The 12,726-nt window shown below is 42.3% G+C and overlaps 1 protein-coding gene across 2 annotated transcripts in view; it reads left to right on the top strand.

The window, feature by feature from the left end:
- Positions 1 to 12,726, top strand: part of MRTFA (myocardin related transcription factor A) — a 46,178-nt gene that overhangs the window by 21,732 nt on the left and 11,720 nt on the right. For both annotated transcript variants that reach the window (XM_086469420.1, XM_086469428.1), the window contains one exon: positions 11,944 to 11,999. In XM_086469420.1, the coding sequence (XP_086325546.1) occupies positions 11,944 to 11,999 (56 nt within the window). The remainder of the gene's footprint in view (positions 1 to 11,943; positions 12,000 to 12,726) is intronic.

The following is a 12,726-nucleotide window of genomic DNA, read 5'->3' as shown; positions in this document are numbered from 1 at the left end:
CTAGAAACAAGGAGAGCTTAGTTTTCATATTTATTCATGTTTTGGCCTATTTTCTGATAGTGCAAATAGACAAGCTTTTTTGCTATTTGCATGTTTTTGTAGCTATGCAGAGGTGATTTTCATCTTCTTGTCCTCGTAAAATGCAAGCTAAACAAAACCTGCTGTGTGTGCTCAACTCTTTGAACTGTCATGCTGTAGACGAACAGTCAGATCCTGTTAGTTTTCACAGTATCAAATTTAAAGGTTACAGCTATTGTTTTTGGGGGGAATATTAAACACCCAGTTTTCCACCCTTAAAAAGGATGTTTAAAACAGTAGCTAATGTGCATCTGAGTAGAAAGACATGTGGAAAGTATCTTTGACTAAAACAGCAAAAAATTTCAGAGGAAAGACGTTTGGCAAATGTGGCAATACTCTGCTTTGCAAAATATGTTGCACTTTTTCTCTTTTGCAAGGTTTAAAGCTTTACACGCCCATTGTTTTATCCATCAGGATTGTGATCTTTGGTTTCTGTCTGCAAACACAAAATACAGGCAAGCACGCAAGGTTGTCACGTGGCATAATCCTGCAGGAAAGCTGTTGCGGCCATCAGATTCACCTAAGCACGCGAAACCGAAGTAGAAGATCATTTCTCGGAATGTGCCTCATGTTGTTCTGTAGCACTGCTTTGTGGATATCTGAAAGATGACACAGGCAGCCTTTGAAAAGGGCATCAACTGGACTGAAAGCTAGAAGAGGGCGGCTGCAGTACAGGCAGAGAATTTCCAGGAGCTTCTTTTTCAGTTCAGTGTATCTGATGTTTGCCAGTTGTTGTGCCCACATCCAGCGACTGCCTGTATGTTTGCGTTCCAGGATGCAGAACGCATGAATGCATGTAGAATCCAAAACGGATGGATTTTGTGCTGGTTTTCTAACGTGACTGTTTTTACAGGTGCTGAGGTATTTCTGTGCTATAGGTCTGCGCTACCAATGCTCTGATGCAGTTTTCTGCTTGGATGCGCAGCCTGTTAGTTGCTTGAGTGTATTTCGGAATACGAGATTTGTAAATCCTGTGCTGCTGGGTTTCAGACTCTCCTGAGGAGAGTGTATTTTATCTCCAGAATACAGGAAGGGAGCGTGCCATCATTCAACTGCAACAAGTCACACGATTAGGAATTGTTGTAATACAGCAGGCAGTCTAATGATTATAATCTCATTAGGCCTCTCAATGTCATTATCTGCATTTTTTTTGTAGCCATAAGGTTAATGGAGAAAATTTAATATTTGTTATGAAACAAAAATACAGCATTTGCTTTTTCGGGACTGTGAGGCATTGCTTAGAATTAATTCTAAAGGAATTGCCATTTACTGGGGACACTAAGTGATTTAAGGATACAGAACAGAGGTTATGCTTTGGCATATCGATGTTGATCATCTAGGCAAACTTGTAACTGGTCTTCTGCATCCAAGCACAGCTACCATCGCAGGTAGGAAAGGATCTTTGAGGTATTGATTTCAGGAAGTGAAATGCTTGCCACCTGTGAGTTTCTAAAGTTAAACCATGTCTCTAGGCTTTAACATCTCAACCCCAAAATTTGGCCATACATCCACACTTGCGTTTGTGTAGGGTAGCTAAAAACAATTTTGCTGCTTCAGCCTTTACCTAATAGTCTAACCACTTCTCAATTTTAAAAAAGTAATTTGGTTGATGAAAATTACGCACTTCCAACTTTATTGCATAGCTCTATGTTCAATATTTTATTCGTGTTCATACCTCCTTATTAAGCTACCAGTTTTAAACCTGAAAGTTGTCAATATAATATATGGGGTGGTAGTTGAAGGACATCTGTCCTTTGAGGATATAGTCAACTTCTGGTTCCTGTTACAAACCATAGCTGCAGCAGAACATACTAAATGTTGTCAGAAACAAAAGAAAACCAAAAATTAGCTTTATAAATTGTTTAACTGCTAATTGTGAAATAGGAGCATCTTCTGATGTGTGTCAAAGAAAGGAGAGGCAGTAAGCTGTTGGAACACACACAGTTACCTACATGTGCAGTATGTTTCGTGCCAGGAGCTGTTCTGCAGTCAAGGCAATGACTTCGGGTGCAGTCCTTAATGTCTCAGCAATATTTTATCTCCTATGTAAAGGCTAGGGTAGAAGATGAATGGCTATGCCTGATTCAGAAGTGTTGCAGTGTGGCTACGCAGTCGACATTTCAAGGTTGTTGTGTGTTATATTTGAACTGCAGGTAAACCGATGGCTTTAGCACCCCGAAAGAGCTCTTCCTGCTTTACCTGTCTCTGCTGCGTAACATGGTCCTGTCATTCTCTTGCTGCTTTACCTATCTGGTCTTTGTAGTGACATTCCCTGTAGTTTTTAGAATATATTTATAGTAACAAAACAAAAATACAAATTTTCACTTCCCTGCCATCTAGTGTCTGCTGTTCTGCCCGTTGGTGACTGCTTCACTTTCATACCTTTTTTCCGCAAAACAAGCTGAAACTGTACTTTCATTTAGGATAAAGAGTTAAAAACAAACATATGGACTGTAAATGTCATTGCTCCCAGACTTGTTTAATAAAATGTCCAAACCTGTAAAGTCTTTAAGGTCTAAAAATAGTAACTTCTTTTTAATACAATACCTCTGAAAACTTGCTGTTTCCTGGTTCATTCTGTACAGAATGGGACCTCAAATATAGAGGCTGCAGCGACACTTTTAATATACTCGATGTCATGCTCTGAGAGTAAGGCCGGAACACTAAGCAGGTATGGTAAAACAAACAAAAGCAGTAGAGGACACTTGCAGCTGTATTTCTGTTTGTGGCATGTAGCACAGAAATCTGTAACTGGTTCTATTTTAATTTGATCACTTACCTGTAACTTGTCTCCCAGGAATTATTTGCTGGTTCTCTGACTTTGATCTCTTCTCTTGAAGCACAATTTCAAAGCCTTCAGGCTTTGTGTGGAGGAGTCCGTACATTTAAGCTGAGCTCCTTATTGTCAGGAGCCTAGTAACTGCACCTGGTTTGTTTATATTTTTAGATAGCTGTCTGTGTGTGTTTTCCATGTGTTTATATCATCTGTGATTAAAGTTCATTGTGTTAGCAATGGAAATGTGTTGTTTGCCCTTTCTGAAGTTGTAGAAAGAAAAGGCCACGCTCAGGGGTTTGACAGGCTGCGTGTTTAGTCCTTGATGCCTGCGATGATAAAAGATTTAACTCTGCCAGTTGCAAGAGAAACATAATAATTCAGGGGAGTAAAATCTGGTATGTAATACAGCTTTTTTCCCTTCATGTTCCCATAGCTGTCTTGGGTTCATTCTTACTTGTTGGCTGGGAATGGTCTCTTAATTTTCTTCTTATGGCCCCATGCCTCCCCCAGCCTGGGCGCTCCATAAAGTTGTCAGAAGAGTTTGCAAAGGGAGATTATCCATCCAAGAAGGAGGAATGAAGTCTGGTGTAGGAATGCATGGATCAAAGGGTTCCCGGTAGAAGTTCCTTGTCTCCCTTTTCCTCTTCAGTTTGGAGGTGGTGTAATCCTAATTGTGATGAAGCTTTATCTTTTTTATTTTTAATTTTAGGATTTCGGTAATGTCTTTTGAATGCAAAGAATTAATGGTGATGGACAGAGTGGGTTATACATTATCTGAATTTGCTGTAAATGTTTTTTGACACAAAACTATAGCCACAGTCACCCATAGATCTGATAGCTGTTACTGTGGGTGACAATTTCCATTTTGCTCCTAAAGAGGATGAACTTTCTGAGAAATTACATGTATCTGTTAGAGTTTAAATTAACTCACTGTTTGGCCTTGAAAAATCTTAGCCCTTCTGTCTATAATTTCGCATATTTCCTATGATAAACCTACACTTCAGGCTTTTCACACAGTTAAAACTAATGAAAATCTTAAACTTCAGCTGCATAGTAAGGGAGATGCTGTTACAATAAAGTTACTGACAGTTTTTCTGAGTTGTGGATGTGGGCGGTGGAGAGGTGCTTGGTTCAGGTGTTGGAAGCAGCTCAGCTGGTGCGTGGCTCTGTGGTGAGCTGAGGTGAGGCAGGGTACCACAGTCCCACTTGTACGGATGCTCGTGCAACCACGGCAAGCCCAGTTCAGGGAGCTGGAAAGTGGCTTTTTTGGGGAACAGCTCTGTGAGCCAGTATGCTGTGCAGACTTCTGAGTGTTGATGCAGGAGAAGGGGTGGTTCTGTGAGGGGGTGTGTCAGGGTGGCAGGGCTTCCTCAGCTCTGGCTTCCACAACAGCCTGAGCCTCACCGCTCAATCTAGCTAACACGGCCTTTATTTGGCTGCCATTTTCTGTGCCGTATCTCTGTGGATTGGAACAGCTGGGTAATAGGGGAGACTCGGTACAGCTGTAACTGCCATGCTGTGGCAGTGCTGGCAACAGTAAAAACGTGGGGAAGAACCTTTCTCCAGCTTTCTTCTGTTTGAGGCTGGAAACACTCGTAATTCTTTAATCGGAATGACATTGTTATTGAAGGGTGTCATTGAAGGGCAAAGCTGCATTTGTTTCGGTGCCAGAGATGTGTTTCTCACCTTCATAAAAATATTTGGCTTGGTTTTTTTAGGTCAATCTTAATTTTGAATTTTCTGAGTTTATGTATTTTGGGGTTTGAGTAATCACAGTTTACCAGTTGTGGCTTCTTTTCTTATCCGTAATTTAATACTCGGATCTTAGACTTAATCCAAGGGCTCTTACCAATGCCAGGGGGATGAAATCAGCAAGAATTCTCAAGTATGATCAGGCCTCTGTACCAGATGTGAAACTCCCCGGAGCTGCGTAAGGAGAAAAGAGTGCTGATGGAGATCTCTTCTTCTCTCACCAGTGTGTTCCCCACCTCCTTTTCATATTTTTGCAGCATACTGCTCTTTGATACTGCCCCACTGTCAAGATGACAGCTCCTTCTGTGACCCCGTTTTTGAATACTTTTTTTCATCGATGCTATGAGAAATGCTTTTTGGAAGTGGGGTGAAGATGAAGGGAGGAAGAAAGTGCCAACTGCCTTGCTCTGTGGTTCAAGTTTTGTGTCTTTTACCAAGTGCTACACACCAAATGCTGTGGGATGGGAGCCCCACCCAGAACCGACAGAGGAAGTCATCGAGCCTATTTGCAGCACTTTATCTCATCTTTTTACGAAAGCATAGTAAACAAGAGAGAGAAACTAGACTTTGGTGCAGAGCTGCAGCAGAAGGCCTTCTGCCGTTCTGAATTAAGTCAGCATGTCTGAGGTTGGGTTTGGACATGACACAAACTTTTCTTTGTCATAGCAAAGGAAGATTTTACCTTTCCCTCAGGAACTGATCTAACTGATGAGCAGAATACTTGACTCAGTATTTTGAATTTAGCTGTAGCCATTCTACAAACATTGCACGTTGTCTGGCCAACTGATTTGCAGTTCAAATATCACCTTGTTGTCTATGACAAGCTAAACACTATGGCCAAGGAAAACTCATGCGCTGTCTCCCCTCTGTCAGCCTGCATGTCTGATAGCCTCCAGTAGTGATCTTACCGATTGCAGGTTTTGCAGCCTCTCCTCCCCCCTAGACACTTGAGCTATGAGGACCTGTGAAGACCCTTTTGCTCTTCTGTCTTCCCGGTATTTGGTTCCTTGCAAACCTTGTTGTCTTCTGTTGGCTGCATAAGCAAACACGGGTTGTACAGATATTTTGACCTCTTTTTCCTAGCAGTTATGTCAGTCCCCTTCCCCTGCTGTGTTTCGTTCTTAGAATGACTGAATTTGGGTCTGATTCCACTTATTTCTCACACTAGGTAACAGGAACTTGAAGATCTGCATATGACTTCTTTGAAAGCTTTGCAAGGCTGAAAATCTGCTTTTGTACACTGCAGGGTAAACCCTGAACAGAAATGTTTGAACCATTTTGCCTGGCTTTTTGCCTCTGCTGTTATATTGGAGATTTGGGGTTGAATGCTGGGCCTTGATTCAGTCTGTTTATAGCAGCACCAGTTTGATGCTTGGCAGCAATATCTCCCTTCATTCACAAATCGCCATCTTCAAAACGTAGCTTGGACTGAGGGAACACTGAACTCATGTACTGCAGTTTTGGACCCTGTTTCATAGGAATCAAGACATTGCTTTGAAGCAAAGATTAGCAACTTCCATTTCTGTGCTTTGTATGGAAAAGTGTGCATTTTTGTAGATGGTCCTGTGTGCTGCTGCTTCGCTTTGGGGGGTCAGGTGGAAGGACAGTAGTCGCAATGTATAGCTGCAAACGTTTTTGAAGCAGGGTGGAGGCACAAAACAGTTGCATCATTGATCTTCAGGGAGATTTCTCATGGTAGCTAAGGGTGTGACCACAAAGATACTAGTGCTTCAGGATTTCTGGTGATGAAGCATCAAAATGTACCACAACAAGTAGCAGAGAGTCTAAAAACCTAGGATGTATGTGATAGGAATTTCATGGGATCCTTGCCAGCCAGCCCAACTGTGGTAGGAAAATCATGTCCTGCTGTCAGTCATTTAAAGGTGACAGGTAAAGCTTATCCTCCTAACAGTAGATGTTGAAAATTGCCAAATGGTTGTCCGAGTGGGACAAAAGTATGTACAACTTGGTGAAGGGCACCTTCTGGACTGTGCTGTCCCAAACCCTGTTGGTGATACTGTTGTGCAGGCTCTTTTCAGTGGTGCCCTGTGACAGCACGAGGGGCAACAGGCACGAACTGGAGCCCAGGAAGGTCCAGCTGAAGGCGAGGAGAAACTTCTTTACTCTGAGGGTGGCAGAGCACTGGAACAGGCTGCCCAGGGAGGCTGTGGAGTCTCCTGCTCTGGAGATACTCAAAACCTGTCTGGACACAGTCCTGGGCAACCTGCTCTGAGTGAATCTGCTTTGGCAGTGGGGTTGGACTAGATGATCTCCAGAGGTCCCTTCCAACCCCTACCTCTCTGTGATTCTGTCCCTTTTATCACTAAGCCATTTTTAGTGCTTCCTCGACCATTTGTAAAATCAGGCTGTTTTCCTAAAGTGGATGGGGCAGTCTGAAGACACGGGGGCCATGGTTCAGCAGCGTAGGGGCTCCTGCTGCAGCACTGGCCTTAAACCCAGCCTCTTGTTTCTGACTTTGTCTGGCAGGGCAGCTTTTGCTCAGTTTTGCTGACACTTATTATTTGTGGAGCCGTGCTGTAAACCAGCATACCAATCCAGGTTAAAATAACTCTTTCAAAACAACTGTGATCTGAGTCCACAAACGGTTTTGTCAGCATAACTGAGGGCTAACATGCTTTGTCCCAGGCCTGGGTACAGGAGTGGGGGCAGAAAGTATAACTGCAGTTTATTGATGATGCAAATACCATGCACGTATCATGTAGAAGCACAATCAGAAAGGCAGGCAAAAGATACACCCAACTGAAATGGGCATTGCAGAATTTACTTCTGCGTTCCCAAATAAAGGAGTTTTTTTCTGCATACAGGGGAAAACAAAAACTGTCAACAGCTAATACTATTGTTGTAGTTGGGCAGGTTGTTTTTTTTTCTCTGACAGCACTCTGTTCTCATCAGGGGCTCACCCAAAGTTTTGCTGGCGAAGCTGGCCATGCAGTTAGCTAGATCAAGGATTCAAACTGAGTTAACTAGTACCTCTTTCTGCGGAGGGGCAAGTGCCATGGGCAGGTGCTGGAGTTACTTTATATGGTGACAGTTCCCTAGTACAGCTCCCTGTGCACTACAAGTAAAATTGGAGCATCAATGTCAAGGCAGAAATGTGTGAGACATGGGGGAAAAAAAGTCATTACTTAAGCTGGACCTACCACCAGACTAAATATTTGTTGAACTGCCTCCCCAGGAAGTCTGGGCGTTAAATGACTTTTTGCACTTCTTGGGTTTAATAAGGTGCTTGACGTTTTTGTAAGCAAGCTGGGACAGCTTGAAGCTGCGTGTGCAACTGGTGAGAGAACAGTATTGGGAAAAAGGCTTGGTGTTAGATTGGGAGGATATATTGAGCAGGGCTTTTGAGTGGGGTGGGAAGGGAGGAAGTCAGTGTTTGATACTATTCAGTATTTTCAGTAATTTGACATGAACAAGGGAACAGTGTGCATATTTATTAAGCTTGCAGGTTAGTAGGTTGGGAGGAGGACGGGATTGGGACTCACAATATTTGGAGAAGCTGAGAAGTACGGGATAAAACCAAAGAAAAATGCAGAGACTTTACATTTTGCTATGTCTAGTCAGTGGCATGAATTGAGGATGGAGAGTGGCTGGCTACATAGCTGCTCTGCAGAAGAGGATTGGAGACCCTTCATGATTTGTGAGCCAAGCACAAGTGAACACATTATGTGTGTTATGTACACAAACCCACAAACTAACTGGGACATATAACTGAGAAGTGTTATTTTATAATCATTTAGCTCTGTAAAAGCTGATAAAGCCTAGGCTGGAATATGTACCCAATTTTGGACACTATACTTCAAGAAAAATGCAGATCAAATGGAAGGAGTCCAACAGAGAGTAAACAAGCAAAGGTCTGGAAAATATCTATAAAGGAAGGTTGAAACAACTGGCTTTGGTCATTTTATATAACAGAAGACTGTAGGAGAACCCAAGTTTTCAAATATATAGCGATAGATGCAAAGAAGAAGAGAATAAATCGTTCTCTGTAATGATTACAGGTAAGGCAGGGAATAATGACTATAAATTACAGGAAGGGAAATGTAAGTTAGACATTCAGAAAGGTTTTTAAATAGTAAGAACTATATCTATGCACTGGGATAATTTCTCTGCAATAATACTGCATTTTTTCATAAGAGGTCTTCAAGAACAGGTTAGACAAACTACTGTAAGGAATAGTTTAGTATATTTTATCCAGCCTGAGGAGTCAGGAGGCATTAGGTGATTGGAGTTTCTTCCTCCCTATTTACTGTGGTTATACCGGCTCCTTCAAGTACCAAGGGCTGTGGACACGAATCCTGTGTCAGTGATAGAAGTGCTGCCCCATTCCTACCTGGTTACCACTGCTTCTGCTCCACCAGCTAAGCTGCTCATTTGCATACACCGTCAGAATGAGCTGGAGGAGCTTATATGGCTGAGGACAATACAGCTTTGTCAGTATGGGTAATTTTAAGTGGAATGGATAAAGCAGCACTCAGGTGAGCAAGCCAGAAGGGTACAGGGGGCAGGAATAGTTTTGCAGGGATCAGTGCCAAGTGGCTGGGAAAGGCAGTGGTAGGAGCTTGAGACCCACAATGCAGACAGGCCCCTTTTTCAAGCTCCTACCACTGCTCTTCCCAGCCACTTTAGTGCCTTACTGCATCAGAGTTCTTCATAGGTTTGGGTTTTGGTTGTTTGGGGGTTTTTTTATTCATTTGCTGTAGTAAAGTTATCAGAGTTGCTCCACAGCTCTGGGCTATTTAGCCATTTCAAACCGAGAAAAATGTGGAAGGCTTAGTTAACTTCAAATGGAGTATGATTTTACAATAGACACCCTTTTCTGACATGTCAGCCCCATCCTAGATTGCTGAGGGAAGCAGTGAAGGATTTGTGCCCTCTTGACATTTTCAGAGGTCGAATATGAAGTCCTCTGTCATGTTGCCAGCCAAGACTGCTACAACCCAGTGCTTGTTTCCAGAGGGCTAGTCATGAGAGACTGAAATTGTTCTTTACAAGATTCTTCCCGTAGCAGTTTTGCATTACTTAGATTTAATGTGTATGTGTTTTGGGGAAGGGTTGTTCTTTTTTTTTGCTCAGGGATTCTTATCTTCTTGCTTTGTTCTGCTGTATGCAAGAATTTCCCTGGACTACCTGTGACATCAGCTGAACTCCTGCAGATGACTTTCCTGACCGTTTGCTATGGTCGGGGAAATGTCACTTAAAGTTCATGTGTTGCCTCTTAACTGACAGCAGAGGTAGGCTGGAAGGGGAGAGTAAAGAATTACTGCCGTGCCTGCACATTCCGGTGGTAGAGAGCTTTTGAAGAGTCAAGATGAGGCCTGTTTCACTTGTCTCCAGGGTAGATTTTTATACCAATTTATATATTATGTGGTATCTTTGCCCAAGTGTACCTGAAATTTTATTTCACTTTTTTGTGATATGCCTACAATGAAAGAGATATGAAGCACCTATGTATTTGCAAGCAGTGCATGCAGCTTGAAAAGAGTGTTTCCCAATATTATTTGTTGCTTTCTTCATCAAAGTGTGGTGGTCAGACTAGCCAGGAGTTGATGTCTCAGCTAGCTAGTGAAGTTTGTTGTATTATTTTTGCAGTTATTGCAAAACCGTATCTCTACTCTTACTTCGGTTTATCCCGAAGTGCAATCAGTGCACTCCCAGTTCACAGCTTGCATAACTTTCTCTGATGGTTTCTCTCCATAACCAGATTGTACGAAACTATCTTTAATCTGAACAGCAACTATTTGCTGCATCATTGTAGAGGTCTGTGCACTCACTCGCTATGGTTAGTTTTCAATTATTGTTGATTTATTCTACAAACCATTCTTTGTTCACTTCTGTAGTGTGAAACCCATCCATGATGCCCTGGTGTGTTCAGAATTCCTGGCATATGGACTAAATTCTACTTTTTACCCCATTTATGTGAACCGAGAGGGACTCTGCCTGTATTTTGCAGAACATGTGTCTGTCTTAACACTTTGTTTTTGGCTACTCCGTTTTATTCTGTAGGAGAGAGTTTAGAAGTACACACATGCATTAGAAGTAGTTTTTTACATTGCGTTTATGCAAAGGCTTTTATTTTTTGAGAGTCTTTTGAGATTTCATTATGAAATTACATTTGAGAAATATTTAATCGTTGGAAAAATAATACAAGTAGACTATATTTCATAGGACCTAGATGCAATACTTTGGAGTTACTTAACTGTACAAGTTTAGATTTCTGTCTTCAGAAGACTTGCAACTTATCTTTAAAGCTGAATTTTTTTAACTTTGCTGTTTAGCTTGATGGTAATTTAGAAACTTCACTGGGCAGTTTTAAATCTGAGTATTTCAGGAAGATGGAAGGAAATTATTACATTCCCTTCAGCTAGTTCTGAATACAATCCACAATGTGATTGTTTTAAAAAGCAAGCTACTTGTGGATTCAGGAAAACCATGAGGAGCTAGTGACACTTACCGCTGTCACCCTCTTTCTCCGGTTTTACTATGGGACGTGAGCTTTGTGTGCTCCAGAGGAGCCAGGCAGAGTGAGAGATTCCTCCAGGGTTATTACGGTCCTGGACAGCAGAGGATCAGTTTCCTAAAACATGATCCATTTTGGCTCTGGTTTTATACTGGGCCCGAGGGGGCGAGGAGGTCTGTTATATGGAGAGCTGCTGTTAATTCCTCAAGTCTTGGTTTTCTGTCGACAGACAGAGGTACTTTCCTGTCCAAGTGTTCCTGTTCTCCTGATAGTTTCTCTTACATGGAACAATATATATGTCCTGTGGACCTGCAGAATTTGCAGCCAGCCCTTGCATGTACACAAAACACAGGTGCAGATTAAGGAAAGACTTACAGCTTCCTTTGACATTAAAAGGTAGTAAAGAGGATTTACAGTTCATTAGGATCCTCCCCCATCCTTCCAACCATTTCATGTATCTCTTCAGCGTTTCAGTGCCTTTCCCTTACTTAAGGGTCCTGGATATAAGGGTCCAACTGTATGTTGAAGTTTGTAGAAGGCATTTGTTGAGGAGCTGGTTTTGACTCATGTTCTTGGACCCAGCTTTGTGAGCAGTGGTTAGTTCGACTGTAAGTGTACTCGTATTAGTCTCTTCAGTGGTCCACCAAAAGCCCAGGTTGGTTCCTGTAGCTCCTGTGCCGTCAGATGGAGTATGCCAATTCACATTGCTTTGTATCAGCTGGAGATCTGGTCCAGTGTGTTGAAAGATGCAGGAGGCAGTTGCTGCGGTGTATTTGTTAACTTAGTTGGCCTGAAGGGACGTGCCGTGAGAGAACTTCCATCATTCTAATTCATTCTCTAAATGTTTTCCTCTCAACAGCTCTGAAAAGTCCAGCTGCATTTCATGAACAAAGAAGGAGTTTGGAGCGGGCCAGGGTAAGATGAAATATTGCCTTTAATGTTTTGGGGAAGTCAGGAGTAGTATGTCTTACATTTTGGGCATCCTGTAGCTGTTAATGAGATGCAGAACGGAATTGTTCGTATTCTGGATGTAATACAGTGCTGTGTAGCCAGAGGTGTATTGGATGGAGTGTTCTTTAGCTTGTGTGTGGTGGTGGTTAACCCTCAGTGAACTAATTGTGCCTAAACCCCATTGAATGTGGTGCCTGGATTTCCCCTGAAATCTTCTTTCTGGAAGTCACTGATACTTTTCTTTCTCACTGTCCATATACTTTACATTTTTCTTTTTACGGTGTCTGTTTTGCCCTTAAATGCTCCTGTCATGTGGAGCTCAGTTCCACCTTTGAAGAAAGGGTATGGTTTCTCTGTGACCTGCAGGTGCACTTGTGTATCTAGGCCATTAGAAATTTGAAAATTTGAGAGAGAGGATCCCCCCCAAAATCTTGTAACACTGAAATCACACAGACTTCTGGCTCTATAGAAAGAGGAAGCCAGGCGTCACACTTCATGGGGCACCTTTGCAAACTGGGGGGTTTCTTGATGATTTCTGTTCCTCAAAAGGCCTCTTGGGGGTAGGTTTTTTTCCTGATTACCCTACAGAGGAATAAAACCTGTTATGACTGCTGGGCTAAGTGAAAGCAACAGCAGAAGTAAAAAAATATCAGCTATGATTAAAACCTGTAAGGGAGTGTTAGCACTTTAA

The sequence above is a fragment of the Leptosomus discolor genome, chromosome 1 (genome assembly GCF_034619465.1).
Source record: "Leptosomus discolor isolate bLepDis1 chromosome 1, bLepDis1.hap2, whole genome shotgun sequence".
Taxonomy (NCBI): Eukaryota; Metazoa; Chordata; class Aves; order Leptosomiformes; family Leptosomidae; genus Leptosomus; species Leptosomus discolor.
This window is presented reverse-complemented; position numbering and strand designations above follow the sequence as displayed.